Source organism: Brienomyrus brachyistius, chromosome 2 (genome assembly GCF_023856365.1).
Source record: "Brienomyrus brachyistius isolate T26 chromosome 2, BBRACH_0.4, whole genome shotgun sequence".
NCBI classification, from domain to species: Eukaryota; Metazoa; Chordata; class Actinopteri; order Osteoglossiformes; family Mormyridae; genus Brienomyrus; species Brienomyrus brachyistius.
In genome coordinates, this window is record NC_064534.1 from 2519893 (window position 1) to 2544250 (window position 24358).

The 24358-nt window shown below is 47.7% G+C and overlaps 1 protein-coding gene across 10 annotated transcripts in view; it reads left to right on the plus strand.

The window, feature by feature from the left end:
- Positions 1 to 23848, plus strand: part of pbx3b (pre-B-cell leukemia homeobox 3b) — a 67365-nt gene extending 43517 nt beyond the window's left edge. For 2 of the 10 annotated variants that reach the window (XM_048984805.1, XM_048984807.1), the window contains 9 exons: positions 233 to 474; positions 4890 to 5080; positions 6126 to 6261; positions 6742 to 6771; positions 14057 to 14222; positions 14717 to 14794; positions 15174 to 15286; positions 17485 to 17574; positions 21999 to 23848. In XM_048984805.1, the coding sequence (XP_048840762.1) occupies positions 233 to 474; positions 4890 to 5080; positions 6126 to 6261; positions 6742 to 6771; positions 14057 to 14222; positions 14717 to 14794; positions 15174 to 15286; positions 17485 to 17574; positions 21999 to 22091 (1139 nt within the window). In that variant the 3' untranslated portion in view covers positions 22092 to 23848. The remainder of the gene's footprint in view (positions 1 to 232; positions 475 to 4889; positions 5081 to 6125; positions 6262 to 6741; positions 6772 to 14056; positions 14223 to 14716; positions 14795 to 15173; positions 15287 to 17484; positions 17575 to 21998) is intronic. The other 8 variants (XM_048984811.1, XM_048984809.1, XM_048984808.1 and 5 more) reach the window with 8 other exon arrangements.
- The last annotated feature ends 510 nt before the right edge of the window (positions 23849 to 24358 follow it).

Consider the following 24358-nt stretch of genomic DNA (forward strand, 5'->3'; position numbering starts at 1 on the left):
GATTGTTTTGATTTTTTTCATCTGTTCTAAAACCTTTAAAACAAATACATTTAGGGCACTTGTAATAGCATCGTTTCTCGGACTTAACTCTTGTAAAATAATTGTTTCGGTTTGGTATGTTGCCTGTCACGGTTTGGTGCCGCTTTCTGACACTATGTTCTTCAAACCTTGCAAACGAATATTCACACCCCCAGTGCACCTGGCATCACTGATCGCCCCCCTCCTTCCCTAGGCCTCAGCATCCGTGGCGCCCAGGAAGAGGACCCCCCAGACCCCCAACTCATGCGTCTGGACAACATGTTGCTGGCGGAGGGTGTGGCTGGGCCAGAGAAAGGGGGCGGATCTGCGGCCGCCGCGGCTGCAGCGGCCGCCTCGGGCGGCGCCTCGGATAACTCCATTGAGCACTCGGACTACCGGGCCAAGCTGACACAGATCCGGCAGATCTACCACACGGAGCTGGAGAAGTACGAGCAGGTAAGGCCGACTCCGAGAGGCAGCGGGGGGGCAGGGGGATGGTTAAGGACTGATGGTGCAGGCGAGGTCACCCCGCCCTACACACTGTCATACCCAGCACCTGAGCGGGAATCTGACATAAGATAAGATAGTAAGGTAGTGCCATTGCTGGGGGAATAGCTCAAGTACATCTCAAGCTAATCTCACAATCCGTGCATTTCAGCGAACATTACAAACTATCTGCATCTAGTGTTGCAGTCGCATTGTCTGAGTACGCTAAGAATAGGAAAATATGGCCGCGTTGCTGAAACAAACGCCACGCCGCTACACTACAGGAAGACATCCACGGGCAAAGTGAGTTACACAAGTCTGCCTCGTTGTTTTATTCAGTAAAAACTTTCAAAAAAATAAACAGAAATACTTCTTAAAGTTAAATTGTGTAATCTGTTGCCAAATTAAATATAATACAGAAATCAACCATAAAAATATCACTGTATACACCAACTAACCATTTCCAGTTAAAATGTACATAAAAGTCAAACAGATTGCTACTGTGGCAGCGTATAGCAAAGATCCAGCTCTTGGACCAGTGTTTCTAACCACAGAAAGTGGTTAATTATCCAATATGATAAATTCCACCAGTTTTTCTGTGATTTGCTTTGATTTGTTGCTGTTTTGAGGATATTTTTCAAGCTTATTAAAAGTTTCTTCCAGCATTTGCTGCTGTGGATTGCTGGTCTGAGCAGCTGTAGCTTGGACAACCTTATATTCCGATAAAGTTTGCTTGTTCTGTTGAAGTTCACAGTGCACATGACAGTTGTGACGCACAAGTGTTGCTGAACACCTAACTAAATTTTTCAAACAAGCCACTATTACCGTCATGTGACCTGTTTAAGGTATGTCACACTAAGGCTACTAGCATTTTTGTGATTTCTCAGATAGTGTTTGTGACTTTTTGACTTTCCCAGGCAACTAAAAATCTTATCTTGCGACAAGCAACAAATTTGGCGACTTCTTGCAACTTTAGCCACCTCTACTCTCATTGTCGAATGACAGCAAAAATCATTATTAAACCTTTCTTAGTGCTCTAGCACTACTGACATTTATAAAAGTAATCGACCTAAATAGAATCAGCCACTATAATTACACATAAGTAGATGTTCTACAGATCAAACAGATACTATGCAGCTTAGTCAACATCATTGGAGGGCAGACAGACACGAAATATCCGCTATGATGTCTGTCGCTGTGCTCCATGGCTGTATCTCATGAAAGCAAACTGTAAGAACATAGAGAATGAGATGTTGCTCAGCACGGCCATGCTTGCAAATTAGATGTGATTGCATATTGCATGACGTCAATAGTGAGTTTTTGGGACATTTCCGAGAGCCGATAGTGACTTCTGGTGAGACGTTTTTGGTCGGTATTCGCCTGATGCCAATATTACGTATCGGATCGGTACCATCTCTATTGAAGAGATTAGCAGTTGATTTCCATCATACTAAACATCCCACTGTGATCCTGTACTGGATAAGAGGCGTGGAAGATGGTTGGATACGCCATGCAATATTTTTGGGGGTGGGGAAGAAGAACATATCCAGTACCTCTGAGACAGGCGTGCTGTACAGTGCGTCCACAGCTTAGCGCCCAGCTGGCTTATGTTCAGCATTCATGCACTGGCAAAGACACCAGCTCATTGCCTTTCGTTTCCAGTGTGTTAAAAGCTGTTCACGGAGCCCTGCTTACAGCGCCACCTATTGCTGACTCAGACTCGGTTATATCGGACAATTGTTTCATTAAATAATGAAAAAAGTCAGTTCTTATCTCACGGTGGTGCCATTAACACCAGGGTATGTTCTTTAAACTTAACCTAAATCTGTGAATTTATCTTTAGAGCAGACAGATATGATTTATTGTTCCTATGCAGAAATGTATTGCCTGATACAACCCAGGAAAACACAGCCACGATCGCCAGCATTTTTCAGTAATACCGATTAACGTCTTTCAGTCTAAAGTGCGCTCGAAAGCGGCAGCAGAAAGTGGTGATTCGCATCAAATGGCTGCTTTTTTCCTGTTACAGTGTCTAAGCTGAAGTCTGACCTGAATGCAGTCTGTGCCATTAAAGCTCTAGGATGCATCAGACGGTGCGGCAACAGACGTCGTGATTGTCTGGAGTCTTGGAAAAAAATGAACAGCCATAAAAATAACGATTATTTTACGTGCAATTATAAAACTACAAATGGCGATAATTGTCCAGATTTCACACAATGAAACAAAAGATTACTTTAGTAGCAACTCTTCGGTGATATAGGTCTCCATAGGGAAAACGTGGGCTTTTATATGGCTCCGGTGTGGTGGAATTACGGGCCCGATTATCGACGTGGGGACTCCCGGCAAAGCCGCTGTCTTTAACGGGAAAGGACGCCGCCGTGAGCGCCTTTCGGGGACGCAGCCGTGGCGAACACATTAGTATATCAAATGGAGGAAAATGGCACTTCTGAAAAAAAAAGATTAATCTTCCTATTCAAAAAAATCAATAGGGATCCTCGGTTTATTTCCCTTTTCGTTCTGCTTTAGTTGAAAATAAAATGATTAGAATGACTCGCCAATCTCTACACACTGCAGACCTCGGCTTCGGGACATTTCAGGCGCGGATCTGTGTTTCCCACCTGTTATTTCTATCCAGTGATATAATGGTCCATTAATAGTTAAAACAGCTGCGAAATTTATGGGGTGGTTGTAACAATAATTTCATTTGATGGTGCAGGAGCTGGTCTGGTCTATAAATTTGATTATTGTAGTCTACTATATATGGGTGATATAAAGATGTTTCCGAGTTATGGTCTAAAAATATGTATTTTGCCATAAACGTACATTTACATAATGTGTTTAACATGCCACTATTTGATCAGTCTATTTTCAGAACCCATACTTGTCACGCTTAGGCCTAAAGATTTAAAATTTGGGGACAAATATAACAAAAACAATAATTCTGTTCTAATGTATAGTTTTCAAAGATGTATCTTCGGTAACGCATTATACCGAGCCAATTAAATAAATTAACAGAATGAGACACTGATTGAATGAAATGCGTGTAGATAAGCCAAATCCGATAGAAATCCTCTTTAATATCTTAAAGACAGCTTCCTAGTAATTAAAACACAAAACACATCCAGCTTCCTTTACGTTAAGCGCAGTTAAATAAATCTGAGATCAGTAGTGATGGAGACCGAAACCTCAAATGCTGCAGACGCCCCCGGTTCCACCAAGCAAATGTCTAACTTTGAACATTGGATTGAACATTGGGGAGGGTGTGGAGATCCCCACCCATTCATCAAGACAATATGATTATTCGAGAGGGGATGCATTGGCCGTTTCTGATTATTGGGGACGGTTACAACCCCCTATCCCACCCATAATTTAAGCCCACGCTACCAAGGCACTATAAAAACTCCCCCCGGGGAAGCGTAACATAGTCTGCAGGACTGGCGTTAAAAATGCATAAAGATAAATAAAAATAATCACCTTCGTACGCCGTGCACAGACAAAGGGGGGACACGCTTGTTAAACAGCCAAATGTTTTTTAATCACTTAATCCTCGCGTTAATTTGCAGGAGGTGCTCCGCGGAGTCTGGGTCTGCTGAATAAAAGGTGCTACTCGCAAACCAACAGGATAAATGAGAGTAATTCACTCTGCACGTTTTAAACGGAAATAGCACGCAAACACTTTGCTGGGAGTGAATGCATCTTTCTTAAGGGTTTATCCAGATTTTAATTATCTAAATGTAAATACTTAACGAATTTTACTTAGAGTAATGAGCCGAAGTGTGCTCCACATAAATGAGTTGTTGTAATTAATCATGTATGAACTACCGGTTTAACGGAAAGCTGTTTAAATTTGCTTCCGCGCTGGGCGTATGCCAGTCTGCAAATCGGCACCTGCGCTCGTGGACGACAATGTCGGTTCAGTTTCTCTGGAATTCGGCGGCCTGTGATGCATATTTCCATGTAGCGGGGCTCTGGAATGGGCAACTATACGCTGTTAAAATATCCAGATAATGCATACTGCAGCTCACCGGTTCTCTGTGAGCGATCAGGTTGCCATAGCTGAATTTTCATGGTCCTAAGGCTCATTGCAGAAATTTCTGGTTCTACGCTTAGCAGTCGTTGGTGATGTAGAAGAAAGGGGGTTCGTGGGATCAGATCCCGGGGCAATTCGAGTTTTTGGGAGCATAAGAGGGGCCATAGTTGATACAGACCCTATGATATGTTTTCAAATGGTAAATGACAGGGGAGGGGACTGTCAGTTTTCAGCGGGGGCTGGTGGCACTGTGGCCCCACCCCTGTGTATGGTCCTGGTCAGATCGCAGACTCTGCATGGTTAAGGTGGTCCTAACCCCCGGTGACTGACACTGAGCCCCCCTCCCCCCACACAGGCGTGTAACGAGTTCACCACTCACGTGATGAACCTGCTGCGGGAGCAGTCGCGCACGCGGCCCATCTCGCCCAAGGAGATCGAGCGCATGGTGGGCATCATCCACCGCAAGTTCAGCTCCATCCAGATGCAGCTGAAGCAGAGCACCTGCGAGGCCGTCATGATCCTGCGCTCCCGCTTCCTGGACGCCAGGTCGGTCTGCGCATGGGTGCGTGTGTGTCTGCATGTGTCGCCGCATGTGTCTGCATGTGTGCGCATGTGTCTGCATGAGTGTTTGCATGTCGGCTTGTGTGTGGATGTGTCTGCGCACGCATGTGTGTGTGCCTTTCCTGTTCTCGCGAGGACAGCTTTCTCCGTAATCATCTGTCTGTTTATTAATTGCAATGAAAAGCACAGTATACAGTAGTTCAACACGTACAGTAACACTGCAAAAATATATCATAGAAAGTACTGCAACACTTCACTGGCATTGGCTGTGCATTTCACTGCTCATTGTGCCAAGTATATCTGTGTATGTGAAAAATTTAATTTGATCCTTGTACAGGTATATAATGATTCTTTAGTTTTCGCATATTTCACACACACACACACACACACACACACACAGATACACACATAGACACATACACACACATGATTGTATTAATATTTTCGTAGGGACCATCCATTAATTTCATTGGACATTCGAACTATAACAACCTTAACCCCTACCCAGCCTTAACCTTAACCATAAATAACTAAAGAAAATACTACTTTTGACATTTAGTTTTTTTCTTGTGCAATCACAGATTTTTCTAAAATTGATTTTCCCTTGTAACTGAAAAAATTGTCCCCATAAAGTCAAAATAACAGATTTTTATTACTTTGTGGAGATATTTTGCCCCCACAGTGCAATACAGACATGCCCAACCACACGCACACACACAGACATGCCCAACCACACAAAACCGTGCACACACACACACATGCCCAAACACACACAGACATGCCCAAACACACACACATGCACGCACAGACACATACACACACACAGACAGCCACACACATGCCGAAAAACACAGACATGCCCAAACACACACAGACATGCCCAAACACACACACACAGACATGCCCAAACACACATGCACGCACAGACACATACACACACAGACAGCCACACACATGCTGGTGGGTCGGTGCTCAGGGCCTGCCATTTACCAGTCCCCCCCGCCTGTCTGCTGTGTCCTCTCTGCCCCAGACGGAAACGGCGGAACTTCAGCAAGCAGGCGACGGAAATCTTGAATGAGTACTTCTACTCGCACCTGTCGAACCCCTACCCCAGTGAGGAGGCCAAAGAGGAGCTGGCCAAGAAGTGCAGCATCACCGTGTCGCAGGTGGGTGAGGCGGTGTCCCGTGCCCAGAAGGCCGGCCATTCTGCGGGCCTCGCTCCCCGCACCTACCCCTAGCTGGCTGCACAGACCAAGGAGTGACTCATTCCAAATTAAAAAGTGACATTCTCACTTTCCCCGGCATTAAATTAGGATGAGCCGGAAGGCACCAGTATACCTCGCACCCCTGCCGTTACACACGCAGTCCTGTGGGGGCCTCAAACTGCCCTTGCCTCTCATACTGGGGGGGGGGGGGGGATCACTTTGAACACCTTACAAATCCACGCAGCAGGCCCTGTCCAATCCAGGGCAAGCCCGCCGACCCAAAGCGGCTGTCCCGTTTGGGATGTCAGTTTCCCCAGAATGCCAGTCCGCGTGTCGTCTAAAATGTTCTGGTTTTGTGTGTGGGGTGGGAGTGTGAAGGAGTATACAGAGTGTGTCTGTGAAGAGTCAGATACTGTAAAAGACATTTTTCTTTGCCTTCAGGGGGTGGGAAGCACCATCACAGTGTCACAGGTATGTCATGACCTCTCCTGATTCACTTGTTGTTATTCTTTTGGATTTGTGTTTTTCTTCTTTTCTATACATATATGCAAGGTGTAGGGTGCAGAGTGACTTGGGGGGAAGGGGTGCCAGAGCGGGGGCCGGCTGTGCATGGAGTCACCGTGGACGACTCGGAGGGAAGCGGGTGGGAGGGGTGCTGATCTAAAAGGAGTCGCCATGTGTGTTTGCTTGGGTGCAGCAGAAAATGCTGAGGGAAGGAAAGAACCGTCCCTGACTCATGTCAGTTGGGGGGGGGGGGATGGTTTCTGCAGCATTATTTTGATGTTATCATGAGATGGGAGGGCGTGTATATCTGTGTGTATCTGCTGAGCTGGATTAGTTGTTTATTCCCTAATATCCACAAATCCATCCGTCCATCCATTGTTTACCACTTACAATGGTGAGGGGAGGGTGGGTATGGGGAGTGGGGTTTGTGGGGGGTGGCATTGTCTGGACCCTATCCCAGGCAGCATAAGGCACAAGGCGGGGGTACGCCCAGGATCGGATGCCAGTGCATAACAGGGCACACACACAGTTTAGAGAGGTCAGTGAGCTTAGCCACACCCGGAGGATTCCGCATGACCCGGGGGGGGGGGGGGGGGGGGAGGCGCAAACTCCTTACAGAGGAGGGAGGCAGCATTTAATGACCCGGGCTGGGAGGTATGAGCTCACAGTGGTACCTACCGAGATGGTGCTGTCCGCGTGAATGGTGAAACATGGACCCTCCTGCGGTTCTGTAGGATCTTTTCACCCCCCAGCTAATCCCCTGGCTGTTTGGGGTTCCCGGTAATCCAGAACCACCATTTAATAGTAAATAGATGACCAAGAGGCTTCCCCCCCCTCCCCGAAGTTCTGTAACCAGGGCCCTGTAGACAGTGTGACAAGACAAGCTGAATTCCTTTCTGGTGGTGGGGGTGTGGGGATTATGGTGGACATGACGCCCCCCTCCGCAGACATGGGCGAGATCAGGCCCTGTGCTTTAGCACTGTGACCCCCCAGTGTGGATCAGCATTTTGGTGTAATAATAGGAGAATTACATGAATATGCATCTGTCTTACACTTGGGTGGGGGAGTCAGGGCCACAAGTGACACATGTGGCAAACGGGGGGAGCAGGGGGGGGTTACCAGCCATTTCTGTAAACAAATCAAAAAATTCACATCAGTTACAAGCAAAGGAGAATGCACCAAGCAAATCTCCAGTGGCGTCTCATTTTTCCTTCCCTCGTGTTTCCTGAGCTGGTTAGACGGCGCATAACAAGGAGCACCTGTGCCTGTTTGGTCTAACGAGCCCTCTGTTACCATTCTGCGGTCCACGGCCTGCCCAGGGGGTGTGGCTTGTGCGACAGCCTACATTATACGCGTCGATATCCATCCACGGGCAGCCTGAGCAACGGAGCCACTGGATTTGTGTGTTTTGGCTGAATTGAGCCTCCAATACCGGATCTATGACGTCAACAGTTACAGATGAAAACTGGGGAAGTCCATTGGCTTCACTGGCAGAGATGTCTTCTGGGCCAGGATGAGGAGGTTGCATTAAGCAATTATTATCATTGTCAAGCATACATTGTATGCTTAAAGCATTTAGTACTGGTTACATTTTGATCTTTTTCCTAAAGTGATTAAATACAGAGCATCTCCCTCAAAGGTACAACTAGCTGCAGAGCAGATTCCGGTCCGGGTTCAGTTTGATCGCCAAACTCGGACCATGTCACTTTCTCTCTGCACTGGGTTCGTCTCATTCCCAGCATGACAAGAGAGAGACGGCCAGTCGACGTGCTGGTAAAACTCGTTAGTTGAAGTTGAGGCTTTTCACTGTGTCAGCGGGATCGAATCGGGGCCCCAGTCTTAATTTTCCCTTCAAAATAATTGATTTTGAGAAAGGCCACAGCTGGGCTCTGGGACCGGAGAATGGGATAGAAGCAGGATTGGCTCAGTAGGGCTGAGTTAATAATTATGGTCACACAGCTACTGGAGATAGAAGAGATAGTGTGCGGAATGTCAGTGGATGGCTGGACTCTCGGTTAATGTTGAGGTGTTGGGGACACTAATTCCTAATGGCTGGAGTCGCCAGTAGACCGTTATGGTTGCTGGCCACTAACTAGTCCACATGGAATAAATCATCCTTCAGTTAATCTATGTTTGTTCAGTTTAAGAGGATGTGGGGAATGTAAGCAATAAGAATACACTGTCTGACTTGGAGTATGTGCTCACCCAAATTGCTTAGAGGAATTGGTTAATTAAACCACACCCATTGCTGACACAGGTGTCAAATTACTGTATAGTCTCCAGCAACAAACACTAACAGCGGAAAAGACGGTCGTACAGAAAACGTTAGTGACCTTCAGCTTGGCGTCATCATTGCATGGCAGCTTTCTAGCAAGTCAGTTTGCCGAATTTCTGCCTTGATGGAGTTGTCTTGGTCAGCTGCATATGAAAGGATCGTGAAGTGGAGCTCTGTGGGAGTTTATTGGCGAATGGTCAGCCACACACTCACAGGGAGAGACCGTGGCAGCAAATCCCACCAGCAATGTTCAAACATCTAATGGAATTCCTTCCCAGAAGAATACAGTCTACTATAGCAACAAAGAGTAGACCAACTTCATATCAATGCCCCGGGTTTTAGAATGAGATGTCCAACAAGCTGGTGTCCAAATACGTTTGGCTACATAGTATACCAACCAATCAGGTGAAGATGAGCACTTGAGAAATGGATGAAATGCTTATGCATTGGGCGATGGGGAAGGAGGTGGCTTTGGGATTGTCATAGACAGCTTCCCAGTGTGACCCCAACAAGCAGAGCTTCTGTCACAGCTGATGCTTCCCTTTACAAAGATGCCAGACTTTGTGGGGCAGTTTTTAAAAAAATAGAAATCAGGTTTCCCACCTCTGCTTGGCTTATGCTGCTCACACACTTTAAGCAGCATGAATGACTGACTGGGTCTGAGGGCAGGGTTATGCTTACATTTAACTGACACAAGGCCTCAATTCTCAAGAGGGACTCTCAGTCAGATGCGCTTCTTGCTCTCCGGGTATGTGTGTTTATAATGAACGGCACTTATCGATATTTTAACTCATTGCACTTTCAGAGGGACAATGCCTAAGGTTAACATGTTAAGGATTAATGAATTCCACTCCGTTATTGACAGAATTATAAGCCACACCACTGGAACCACCTTATTTTTACCCTCTCTAATTAAGAAATAAGGCTTGAGCTTTCATTACGGTGGTCCCCAAAGATGGAATTATTCTCCAGCGCTATTTAGATGGTGGAAGGAACATCCATTCTCCTTAAATGATGAGAGAATTATTGACCCATGATGAGACAGAAATGGCGGTGCATTACTGAATGTGGTTCCACGGCCTTTTACCAGTCAGGGAGCAGACACGGGGGCGAGATCTTTAAGAGGTGAGGCATCGCCAGCCCAGTCTTCCGTGAGGCACGGGGAACCCGAGTTTTCTTCCAGTAATCAAGTGTTCTGATGTTAGCACGCACCATAGGAGGCACAGCCAGGGATGATGTTGCATACAGGATTGGTGGCTCACCATCCATCCAATTCCTCTACCTGTTTCTCCTGTTCAGGGTTGTGGGGTCTGAAGCCTATCCTTAAAGCTACAGGCACAAGGCAGGGGATAACATAGGATGGTATGCCAACCCATCACAAGGCACACACACACCATTCACACCTATGGACAATTTGATAACTAGCATTCAATTGGATTGGGGTGGCGGGGTGGTGAATTCGTCACGGAGGCAACATCACAACTACATGGGGAGAACATGCAAATAACCACACAACGGAGATTCGAACCCCAGCCTTAGAGGTGCGAGGCTTCCCCACGTTAACCACTGCACCACCATGCCGCCCCAGCACTTTATTCATATCTGTTTTGGATGTAGGGTGTGAACCCCGCCCCCCCCCCCCCCGTCACTCAGATGGCTAATGTTCTGTCGGAGTGTGGTCTAGCCTAGCCTGACTTGCAACATGACGTAGCAGTAGAGTAGACAGACACATTCTCTTGAAGACTTACTGCCTGTCAGCCTGGGAAAAGCTTCCAAGCAAACGTCTGTCAGTGGCATCGCTTTCCGCTGTTTTTCTTCTGCATGATCTGCTCAGCCGTTTATAAAAAGGACCATGGCACTCTTTGAGAAATGGTCTCACCTTATTGCTTCAAGAGGGGCTCAGTGGGTAGCTATGATGCCTCATACCTCCAGGCACAAAAGGCTGATTCCCTGCCCGCTCTGCACTTGTGGAGTTTGTACCTTCTCCCTGTATCATGCAGGTTCTCTCCAGGTTCCCTGGTTTCTCCTCACTGCCGAAAATCATCTGCTTTAGGAGTACTGGTGTCACTGAGTTACTCGTAGTGTGAGCACACTGCATAATGTGAGCACACTGCAACCTTGCACTGGATATGTAGTTTGGGAAAATGTATCGATGATGCTTCATCATTTTCAGGTGGTAGTTTATGATATTTGTAGTATCCACATGTCAACATTTTTAGCTTGTCACACACTGGTATTTTAAAGAAAATGATGGTTCATTCTTTGTCTTGTTTAGGTAAGGAGCTGTCATATACTATGGTTATAATGTTCTCTTGGTCTTGGCCCTGAGGGAGTTGAACTTACCCATACCACTTTTCTTTAAAGAAATAACTGTCTAAGTCTGTATTTCTGTAATATTATCTCTGTTCTGTGATCTGATTAACGGGTCGCTATGCATTAATTATCTCCATGCCCTGAGTTAACAGGTCTGTCGGGACATGCACGTCGCTGTCACACTCATTTACCTCAGAGTTCTGTGCGAGGGCTTATTGTCACCGTCATGCCTCGCGCAGGTTACCGATGGTGCTGCTGCCAGGGGTACAGTCTTTAATTATTTGCCCTATTTATATTTCCGTTTTAATATGAGGTTTTTACAACTAATACTGTAAGAATTATTAAGGGAAAAGCATAATTATCACCATCAGTATCATTGTCAAAGAAAATTTCTTTACCAAAAAAAAAAACATTTGTCTTGCTGATGGTCTGTGTTTATGAAAGCTCTCATTCATTAGTGACGTTACCTTCATGAATAATCCCGCTCTTTTCAGGCGATCTTTGGTCACGAACAAAGGGAAGTAAGTTGTACTCTCGAGCCGTTCTTTTGATCGCTGTGCCCAAATCTCACTGCCTGCCCTAAATCCACTCCGCAACCTTTAAGTGAACAATGAGAACCAACCAGCCCTCAAGACAGAATGAGCAGGATTTGTGACAACAAACTGTATAATATTAAGCGGTGCATGAATAGCTTTCAAGGCCAGGGACCTTTATGTACATAACACATTTCATACAGCGGGTAATTTTAAAGGAGTGAACTCCTTGACAAAGCAGAGGCGAATGGCGTCACCTTGTACGATGGTTTCAGTGCAGATCATTGACATTAAGTCTGGCAGTACGAGTAATTTAGTGCCGCTATTCCTAGTCCACACATGCGAAATGAAATATCAATGGGATATTTAAGTGTGAATCTGATCCAGATCTTACCCTATCGTCATCTTAGTGATTATTTCGCGGATAAGCCGTTATTCCCGTCGCTCGTAGGTTTTTCTGAACTTCTTCATAAAGAGTCCGCTGTGTCACTCTCTCCGCTCCAGGTTTGGTGTACGATGGAGGGGGGAAGCAGGCGTCTGCTCCCGCGCCTTTGCTTTCGCCGTTCAGAGGGGGCTTTGTGCCTCTTTATGCCGCGAAAATCCGCTCTTAGCCGGCTAAGTAAAAAGGATGTTCGCTGGGCTGCTCATTGTGTCCAATTAAACTCCACTTGTTAGTTTAACCTCTAGGTAAACCCATCATGCAACCGATGTCAAGGATACACCGGCAGCGCCAGCCTTGCCCGAATGGTCATTAATTTTAATTGCATAGATATTAAAGATTTAGAAGTGCGGAGGCTCGCGGGGTGGAAATGATTGTACGGCGCGCGAACGGGCTCGTGTCGGGCGCCGCGCGCCGCGCGCATTAAAACGTGCGCACGGGGACAGGAGTTAAATGAAGCTGCGTTAAGAGAAAAGAGGCTGGGGGAGAGACGGCTGTCAAAACGCGAGCGAGGAAGCAATTAAAAGCAGAATAATTAGCGAAATACTGTGCAACACACTGCAGTGCTAATGTAAGTGCGATTTTTCAAATTATTTCACGCATTCCACAGAAACGTTAATGTTAATTTGTAACAGCCTATTATATGTTTGTTTTTATTCTATTTTTCTCCACTAATGACTACATAAATGAAATATCCAGGTGTGGGCTGTAACATGCACGCAATGTTCTATCTGAAATAGATTTTTAACAGGGTGTAACTGTTTTGCTTAATACTTTGAAAAGGATGCATTTAATACAGAGAGCAGAGATTTAAAATCCATGTAGATTACAAGTTGAGATTGTTAAACAGCTATGCCTTTTAAATTGGTAATAAAATGATTGATTTTTATTATAAATATTTATTTGAAAATAAAGTCGCCCTCGCCGCCTAAAAAGATGGGAGCCGTAAGATCAGTTCTCTTCACGGAGCCATTATTCCTCTTATTGCTGATCCCATTGTCGACTATTGAATTATTAAACGTGTTACACACAAGTGACTGGCCGTTCCGACACACTTTGATCACGTGAAACCAATGAAACTCTGAACACTGGCAAAATGCTCGTTTATCAGTCAAAGTGGAAGCGTGTTTCTGGGATTCCCAGGGCCCTCACAGCCAAAGTGTGAATAGATAGCAAACGTGGTTACGGCAGATAACGGACACGCGGCCACATGCGCGTCAGCACGGAGCAGTCCGGAGTGTAGCCCACCCACTCTGCTTACTCACACAGCCCCGAAGGCATGTCCTTCAGCACCGGAGACTAGCGGCTTCCTCAGAGATCCAGAACCACTTAGCTGAGTGGCACAAGCCGCGTCACAGGCGACGGGCGAACTTGAGGGGCGGGGGTGCGTTGTCACACATGAGCACACCCTCGGTGTACCGGCTACACAGCCGCCCCAGAGCCTGTAGCACTGCATCGGTGATTCCTGATTATGGCTTAATTAGCGGCATACCCGGTGGATCACGCGGCCCGGTGGATCACGCGGCACGACCTGGTGGATCACGCGGCGCGGCCCGGTGGATCACGCGGCACGACCTGGGACTGTCGGCTTCACAGGCCCTAACCTGACATTCGGAGGCAGTCGAGCTGCTCAGCACATCCACTGGCTTGACGTCTGACGCCCCTCCCCCACTTTCCCATACTGTCCCCCAGGTATCCAACTGGTTTGGCAACAAGCGGATCCGGTACAAGAAGAACATCGGCAAGTTCCAGGAGGAGGCCAACCTGTACGCCGCCAAGACGGCTGTGACGGCCGCTCACGCTGTGGCCGCCGCTGTGCAGAACAACCAGACCAACTCGCCCACCACGCCCAACTCCGGTAGGCTGGGCCTTCCCGTTCCACATGCTACTCCTGCCTCCCACTCCCTCCCCCTCCAAAAAAGACACTCCCTGAAGGAGCTCCCTACATTCCAGCAGCCTTGTCGCCGCCCCCCCCCCCCACCCACATCATGCACCACACAAGTAAAAGTTCTCAGCGAGAATAGACATCCATGCCTCCCCCAGCACGGATAACCTCACATATAGTGCTCGTGGGCTAAAGAACAGAGTCCTTTTTTTGTTGTGAGAGAAGGAGAATCACAGAGTGAAAGCAAGCAGCCTCTCTCCTGAAACCCCTCCCCCAGCCCCACCTGACCCTCACGGTAAACCCCCCCCCCCCCCCCCCTTCGTTCGAACCCAGCTGGCAGGACCGCGCCCAGGCTAGTGGTGTGTGGAATGGGCGGGAGGATGTGTGCGTGGCGCCGGTGGACGGGGCGCGGCGGTACAGGCGACCCGTCCGGCTCTTTGAAGTGCTCCTCCTTCTCTTGTGCCCAGGATTCCAGATGAAAGATGAAGAATTTCAGCTGGACTCCGCAGAGAGCAAAAACACTCTTTTAACCAACATGTTCACTGGTACTGGACTTTTAATAAGCTTCTTACTGTCCGTGTCATTGGCATACGATACCCCCCCCCCCCCCACCCCACCCCACAGCCTCTGACGTTAGATATGGGATCGGTGGTGGTGTGAAACACTCACAGCTTGAGCCTTGAGGTCGTGTCGGATCTCTGTGCCTGTCATGTGATTTGCGTTGTGTTGGTTCGTGTTCCTTTCTTTGTGGAGGACCTGTGTAATCTCTGTTGGGATGCCCCCATGGTGCTCTCCTTCTCTCTCCAGTGTTCTCTCTGTTTGTCGTCGCCCTTGCTGGCGGCTGCCGCCGGTCCGCGCCGCGCCTCTGTCCTGTCTGTCTCTGCCTCCTGTCGTTATTCAGCCCCCTGCATCTTTCCCTTGCAGGTTCTTCGGGTTCGTTTAACCTGCCGAACTCGGGGGACATGTTCATGAGCATGCAGAGTCTGAATGGGGATTCTTACCAGGGGGCACAAGTTGGCGCCAATGTGCAGTCACAGGTAGGAGACACGGACGGAGACCCCCCCCAAGCCTTGCCATTGCTGAGCCATTGACAATGCAGTCCGGAGCAAAGAGCAAACCCCGGGGGCCGTCCACGTCCGGGAATAGCCCCGCCTCAGAACGCGGACCATTGGTCGGCTATCACGCCAGTCCGCTGTTGAAGACTCTCATTGGCTACGACAGATAGTCCGAATCTGGTCCACCCCAAATTGCCTCGGCCCATTTTACGACTCTTAAAAATCACTGTAAAGCAGTGAAAATCTGCCCAGTTCGGCATGAAAACTCTTCATTAGAGGAAGCAGAGTATAAAACGGTTTGTGAGTGCTGGCATCTTACATCTGCAGTGTTGGTTCAGACTCCATTGAGGTGACTATGCTGTGATAGCGTCTGGCTCTGACTTGAGCTCTCAGGTTGGGATCGGGTGTGCGGTGTTTCCCCAAACTCTTTGGGTCATCCTCCTGCCCCCCCCCTCCCTCTTTATCCATCCGGGTCATGTTTCCCTCTTCGCCGTCGTCCCTCCTCCATCTCGCAGTCGGCTCTGATTCAGAGGGAGCGCCCAGTGACGGGCAGATTGGATATGTAATATTGTTAACTGTGTGGGGGGGGAGAGGCAAATTAGTAAAAACCAAACAAAGATGGCACATTGTAAAAATGAGCTCAGTTAGGCCCCCTGGAGGTAGCTGGCGGAATTGCTCGTGGGGGTTTTCCCGGGGACCGGCCCAGCAGCCTCCATGTGACACGCCCATCATCGCCCGTCATGCGTGTGGCCTTTCCTCACATCATGCCGCTGTTCCCAGCCCTCTCACATCAACATGTCTGCGTGTGCGTGCAGCCATTTGCGTTTTTCTGCGTGAATGTGAATCGCGTGAATCTGTTGTGTGTGCGCGCCCACCCCTGCACGTATGTATAATGGCATGTTTATACATGTCTATGTACATGTATGTGCCTGTGCCTGGTTATTCAGTGTGAATGACTGTTAAGGTATGACCCCATGTAGGAAAGTGTCTGTGTGTGTGTGTGTGTGTGCTGGTGTGTGTGTCCGTGTGCGAGTATTGGTGTGTGTGTGTGTGCTGGTGTGTGCGTGTGTGAGTTTGTCGGTGTGTGCGTGTGTGTGTGAGTGAGTTTTCTTTTTCGGTGTGTGTATGAGTTTGTCGGTGTGTGTTTGTCGGTGTGTGTGTGAGTTTGTCGGTGTGTGTGTGTGTGTGTATGTGTATGTGAGTTTGTCGGTGTCAATTGAGGGGATATTGTCCCAGTTCAGGTTAACTGTTGGAATGGGGTTAAAAATTAACAACTGGTTATTGTCCTCTGTCTGTCTGCCTGTCTGTCCAACTATATCTGTCTGTCTACCTGTCTCAATGTGTTTGTCTATTAGTCTGTTTACCTATCTGTCTATTTACCTGTATTTGTATGTATAGCTATGTCTGTCTGTCTACTTGTCTACCTTTGTCTGTATGTATGTCTTTGTTTAGCTGTCTTCCTGTGTGTGTCTGTGTTTGTGTGCCTTCATCGGTCTATGTGTGTCTCTCTGTGTGTCTGTCAGTTTGCGTGTCTGTGAAATGTCGAGGAATGGACTATGTGTTGCTGGATCACAGGCTTCCAAAGAAAGATTTGTCTGCCTGGGTCCCATGCTAAAAAAGGGAGGAGCCTGGCTCAGGTCTGGTCTCTGGCTGCCTGAGGCCTGCCTTAAAGGGGAGGAGCCTGGCTCAGGTCTGGTCTCTGGCTGCCTGAGGCCTGCCTTAAAGGGGAGGAGCCTGGCTCAGGTCTGGTCTCTGGCTGCCTGAGGCCTGCCTTAAAGGGGAGGAGCCTGGCTCGGGCCTGGTCTCTGGCTGCCTGAGGCCTGCCTTAAAGGGGAGGAGCCTGGCTCGGGTTTGGTCTCTGGCTGCCTGGGGCCTGCCTTAAAGGGGAGGAGCCTGGCTCAGGCCCGGTCTCTGGCTGCCTGAGGCCTGCCTTAAAGGGGAAGAGCCTGGCTCAGGCCTGGGCCCTGGCGGCTTGGCTCCACCCCTGTCCAGAGCTAGAGAACGAAGAAGGTGCACCGGGTGCATGGGGCCGAGTGGAGACTTCCATCCCCATCCCAGCAGTCCCCATGTGGTCTCGTCTCTCATCGCTTGTGCTCCACGTCGCGTCCCAGGAGGTGTTCTGTGGTGGTGGGCGTGGGGGCGGCCTGTCGGGGCTGACCGGGGCTTCTCTCTCCTTCCAGGTGGATACCCTGCGTCATGTTATCAGTCAGACGGCAGGATACAATGACAGCCTCGGGGGGAACTCTCTGTACAGTCCACATGGCCTGAACGTAAGTCCGCCCTGCTGCTGTCATCGCATGACCGGAAATAGCGACCTTGCACAGGAGAAGTGGCCATGAAAATGGATGGATGGATATATGAATTTAGAGTAGATTTTTGGGATGATTTGACTCAAATTCTGATTCTTGAAATGCAGCTTTATTTGCCATCTGTACAGATACTTCGGAAGGCTTCTCTTTGCGTATCTAGTCATGCTCTTTTAATACTCGCACACATACAGGTGAGAGTGAAGCTTGGGGTCTGAGCACAGGGTCAGCTGTCGTTACAGAGTGACCTTGCGATGACCCACAGGGCCACACACTGCCCCCTTAGTAGGGGACGGCTTCGACTCAGCCCCCTCTGTGTTACGTGCCTGGCTGCTTTCTCTGCTAGCTAGTCGTTTATCTAGATCAAATAAAAGAACGAGTGAAAGATTACTTCACCACATCGCTCTCTGCCCGGCTATGGTGCTGGGGGACGCGTTGGAGCTGTGCTCCACCCTGGGGGGCCCACCGGGGTGAGAGGCCCTGGCCCATATGGTCGTCATGGTGACAAAAGTCCCCACACACAGCATGGCCCTGACGGCACAGCAGCCTGATGCGAGGATGACAGCGGCAGTTAGTGCGAGCGCACACAGGCGACATGAAGAGTGTGCGCACACCACCTGTTCACGCTCATCGCCGCCGCACCTATAGCGGGATGGCATGAAAGTCCTTTTAGTGCCGCGTCTCCGCTTTCATGTAGCTGTTTTGAAGCATCTCGTAGAATTTGCCCCATTTTTATCAGTGCCAATGGAACGCAGAGCCGCGATCGCCCGCAGCCACTAAGGGGCGCCAAGCCGCTCAACCCACCGCGCCCGCTCACTTCTTCATAAAACGGTGCATAATCAGAAACCACTAGAGTGCAGATTAATTTATCTGGGGGGGGCAGCGTGGGGGCAGGAGGGGAATACATGCTGACATCTTTCCATCAGCATTATCAGAGGGTAATGCGTTAGTGTCTGTCGTCTTCAGTGACAGCGAGCGGCTCCGCCGTGACTTAAGGGCTTTGCTCTGCCTCTGTTTGATTTTTTTTTTCTTTTCCTAATAGATAGTTTCCTGAAGGTGTTAGAGACGCACACTGGCGACCGGGAACTGAGCAGACAGCAGCGTGCTAGCATGCAGCTTAGCGCTCGCTGTCTGCATTTTTTGCATCAACCCACTTAAAATGCTGCAGTGCAAGCGCAGGTCATTTTTTTCCCCGCGCGCCTGTTTTCTGCGTCAGGCCGTGTGCTCCCCATTCGTCTAGGAGGGCGGCCCCTTCAGCAGCGCCCACTATAGGCGGGTACATGGAAGCACACCACCGACTTGTCAGACAACGGGGTTTCGATGTAAAATGACGTGCATTGCGTTGGGATACGGAACCAAGGGGACAGCCAATTGAATGGGAGATCGCTGTCAGGGGTCTCCCCCATGATGAACGGTGGCAACGGATCCCACCCCCCCACCCCCCCCGGGCAATATTCCTGGGAAGGCGACTCCGATTCTCGCCCGGGCTTAATTAGAAAAGTCATGCCATTTTTTGGTTATGCCCTAACAAGTTAATAGTAAGCCAGATTAATTTCAACGGCAATTCATCATCGCATGTCAGGCACTCTCTGCTGCAGGTTACCTGACCGGCGCGTGTCCGCTGTGTGCGACAGCTTCCCCAATTTACCGGCGGTGTGCTTAACGGCAGGAATTACCCTTCATGTCAGGAGCGCGTTACTGAGCCCGCAGGAAGACGCCACAGCAGCACCAGGCGCTAAGAAACATTGCAGGAGTCGCAGCTACTGTCCAAATTCCTCAGGAGGTGCTTTTCGGAATCTGTTGTTTATTGCATCTTTTGATATGAATTTCTATAAGTTTAAAAAATAACCTTTTGCAAAGGATTTATAAAATTCTGGAGTTAAAAACCATTCTGTTTATGATTTACACATTTTAGTGCCCAGATTAGTAAGTAATCAGAAAATCTGAAGAGAGTGCGAATACAAATGGCTTAACCAGCAGATTCAAATTAAAATCAAGAGCAGACTAATAAAAATTTAATTACATTTTTACAGTTAAAAAATGCTGCCGAGAAGCAAAAGGGAAGGAAGAAAATAAAATTCACTACGAATCTACTTGACCACTAATTAACACGACTCTTATTAGCATTAGAATATTAATCTATATATATATATATATATATATATATATATATATATATATATATAAATTGTAAATTATTCTTTTTAATTACTGATAGTCTTCTTTACCTGAGGGACACATTTTAGTATCTGTCCTCTGTTCAAATTATTACTTATTTGAAATGAGCAACTTTTTTATATCTTTACCTGCATTTATCTTTAAACTTTGTACTGCATTTATCTTTAAACTTTAAACTAAAATAGGTTTTTCATAAAAGATTTTTTTTAAATATTTCATGTCTGTACCATGTGATAAGAAATTATATATATACTTTTATGTACTTTTATATTCACAGTTGAACTGAATAAAAGTAAAAGATTGCTGAGCTTTGAATTTATGTTTATTATATGATTAAACAGCATTAACAATTGATTTAAAAATTCATGGTACTTAAAGATTTCACATCTGTCGGGTATAAAAACTGTTCCCTGGCAATATTAATTTTATATATTTTACATATTCTTTGTAAATCCAGCTTTAGTACGTGGCTGAGCCCTTGTTATGCATAAAGCGTGTGTTTGACACATTTGTGACTGCCATAAATAATTTTATCAGATTCTACACTGACCTCGTCACACCGCATCCTGTCAGCTGTCGTTACCTGGTCTAGTAAAGCCTAGTAGAATCCTGTGATGACTGAAAGCTGTGTAATCACAGCGAAGTGCATCCACATCCTCAGAAGGGAGCGTCCCTCCCTGTTAAAGCAGATGAGCGAATTCAAAGAGCAGGCCGTGGCGGTGATTAGCACGTATGTGCGGCGAGGTGCCGCTCGCGCTCCGCCGAGGCCCGTCACGGCGACGGTGCGCCCGCCGCCGGCAACTCCGGGCCGCTGTGGCACGTCGCTCTCCCTCTGCCGCGTGCCGCAGAGTGTTACCGAGCGACAAGGCCAGGCGAGTCTCAAAAATAAAAATCACACTTGTTAGCAAAACAGCACCTGGTGGCATCTGTAAAAAAAGAGAGAGAGAGAGAGAAAAAGGCATAAAGGACATGGACAAGAGGGAGGAAGCTGGGGAATTTAAAGGCAGTCAGGAGACGGATCTCTGGTTACTGATGATTCCCCGAGGCGGACACAGAACCGCCTTGGAAACCAGATTCATCTGTTCATTGACCTGGACTGGACTAGAATCCTAAATCAGCGAAATACTAATTTCACCAATTACCTGCCCCCCCCCCCCATTAACACAGACCGATTGCCTCCATAGTGAGCCGTACCGTAAATATCTGCCTGAGTGCCCCATCCCCCCCCCCACCCGTTAACGCAGAACAATTGTTTCCATAGGGAACAGTAGCATAAATACCTGTCCGAGTGCCCCCCCCCGTTAACGCAGACCGATTGTTTCCATAGAGAACCACAGCATAAATAAATTAGCATATGCTAACCTTTTACTTTGGTGCGGGCAGAAGGCGATCCGGCCCTTCCAGGTCGGCGAGGTGCGGGGGAGGCTGGGGCTGAGGCCCAGCTGATACCCACTCCCTGGGAAAGGCGCAGCCCGTCACATCCACTCAGTGCTCCCTGGCCAGGGCCCCCCCACGCCTTCCCTCCTCTTGACTGACATAAAAATATGTAACGACAAGCTGTCTGCCACGGCAGAAATCTGATTAGACATTGATTCAGCAATCGCTTCCATCGGCCCGGACATCAGGCAAATTTGTTTCGGAGAGTCTCTCATTGGCGATGCGAGTGTAATTCAGAGGAGCCGGCAGTGTGGCAGATACTGCATCAGGGGAAATTCACCTTTCCATTATTTATTTTTACACTATTAATATAGAGATGATCTCGCGCTCGTGCGTGAACACGCACACAGACGTGGGGAAACTACAGACTTTAACACTGAAGATCATCTCTAACCACCGTTTTTTTCTTCGGTGTCTTGGATTTTCATTTGGATTTTGATTTTTATTATTTATCATTGTTTTCTTTATTACTCATTTTTTGCTGTTATCTGCATCTTTTGTTTAATCGCTTCCCACATGCGTCTAACCCATTTATATGGATGTACCTTCGTTGTAATGACGCGGTTCTGCTTGGGGCTTCGGCCTTTGCTTGTTTGTTCGTGAGTGAGCCGCTATGCAGCCTCCCACCGCTCTCCGTTTTGTCCCATCTGTAGCGGCAGTAAACCCAGGCTGCACGGAACCTTTCTCACATAGCCGCGGTTTCCAGTCAGATCTTAATTCCTGGCGCACCTGTAGTAATTAACCCTTGTGTGTCTTTCTCTTCACTATGCCAGGCTAATGGAGGGTGGCAGGATGCGGGCACTCCGTCCTCCATGATTTCTCCCACAGAGGGGCCGGGAAGCGTCCACTCGGATACCTCGAATTGATCTCCCCACCGACGCTCCCCATCCCTATGCTGTAGAGCCCCGACTAGCACTGACTGGCCAACCAGAGAGGCAGGACACCCTTGGCGGGAGCCAATCATTCGCGGCGTTGCTCACCTTTTTTCCTTCTTTCGTATTCTTGGGCAAGGCCTTGGAGTCATTCTCCATGGTCCAGGACAGCTTCTCAAACATACATCTATACAGTATATATATGTAAATAATATAAAGCAGAACATTGTCAGGTGTGTTTCGCCCTGACGTTTATTTTCATGATGAATGGGTTAAGGAGGCCAACGCCCAGTGGAGTCTCTGTTCCGGAAATTTCTTCTACAGCCTGGAAAGCCCCCAGGACCAGCTCCATTACCTCCCTCCTTGGCCAGGCTGTTGCTTGGCTCTCCAGCAGCCCCTTCTACACCCGCCGAGAAGGACACCCGCATCCAAACGCGCTCCACCCTTCCTGAAGACAGGCGAATGTTCGGCCACGGGCAATGCTTCACGGATCACGTCTGTGCGATTACTACAGGAATGGGACAACAAAGAGAGAGAAGTGCTGGTAGACCCGTTACTTACATGTTGGTTCTCTGTTGAGGTCCATTTCCATCATTCTTTGTTCCCCGGTCCATGTTATACAACAGCAGCACTCACAGCCCAGCTTCTGACCATTGTGTGCTAATTCACATGTTAACAGGGCTAATATCACATTTACTGCCAGCTTGGAGGGGGGGGTTCTCTTTTTTTATTTGTATTAGCTCACACCCAACAGTTTCTGATGCATTACAGACCCTTTGTGGTGGCACTGAATGAGACATACGAAATACATGCATTTCATTGTCGGAAAAACACTCTAAATTGGACACGGTTTAACAAAAAAAAAAAAATGAAGTGAATATATTCAACATCACATGTCTTTGAGCCCATGTCTGGAAAGAGCTCCATGTCTGATGCCGGTCCTTGCGGGACTTTCTGCCCGCTGGTAACACCGGCCCAAACATCCCCACATATTGTAAATAATGTAGCGTAAGAGTATTTATCCATCTCACCAATCAAAACACAGCTTTATTACCTCATGCAAACTCATAGAAACCAATAGAATTCCAGCGTGTTCTATAGCTTAGAGTGCTCACTTACTACCTCTGAACAGTATCACTTCCATGTCGGTTTTTTGGGGAATTCTTACCTTGTATTTTATTTAGTTTATTTGATTGCATCTTGTAATAAACTCCTCCTTTCCCTTCCTGTAATCTAATGTATATTTTAATCTTTTAAGAAAACTAAGTTGCTTTCTTGCAACTTTTAAAAAATATTAAAAAATAATGATTATGATGATGATGATGATGATGATGATGATGATGATAAAGAGTATATGTTGCTGGGGGAGGGGTGAGTGGTGCCCACGGATTAACACCAAACAGTTAAACTGTTGTACATACGGACAAACATTTTGAATGTTGCTCATCTTGTTACTAATTCATGCAAAAAATAAGGAAAAAAAACGTAACAAAAAACAGCTGTAATGCATAGAGTTTTCAGTATTCAGAAATGTACATTCAAGCTCTGTCTGACAGGGTCCAATTTTGCTTTCTTTTGTATTGTATGTGATTCTAAAACTGATAAAGTCATGGAAAGATTATTTGTGGCAGTGATTCTAATGTATTAAAAATGTTTCGTGTTACTTTTTAACCAGACTACACCCTGGACTGAAAAGCCTTGTAGTAGTTATGTGTAGTTTCAAACATGAATAAACTTTTTGCTTTCATGAACACCGTGTCCCGGTATTCCTTGCTGAAGGTTATAACAAACATTCACGCGCAGAAAGGCATGTGGATGGCTGCCGCACACAGCTGCGGTTTATTATAAAGCATAAGCCATCGCAAGAGCCGGCGACAGACACGTGATCACGTCTTATCACAGGCCTCACGGAAGCCGCTCACCTGATATCGGATCGGCAAACGGGTCGTAGATGACAAGCATCCATGTCCACGTTTGACAGAAGAATCACCTCGGCATTCATCAGCGATCTACCCCTCGCACAACGTGAAACACGGAGGTTGTTCTCCGGCTGTGTTCAGGGGTGTGAGGACCTGGCTGAATCAGCGGAAGTGACCTGTCACGCACAGACGGCCCACGACAGGGTGGCACTGATCACGCGGAAGGCAGCATGAGCTTCTGACAAATGTGGCAGAGTCACTCGTCGCATGTGACCGAACTGCTGGGATCAGCATGGATCTGTGCTGATCCTAAATTGTGGATTATCTTAAAGAAACAAGCTG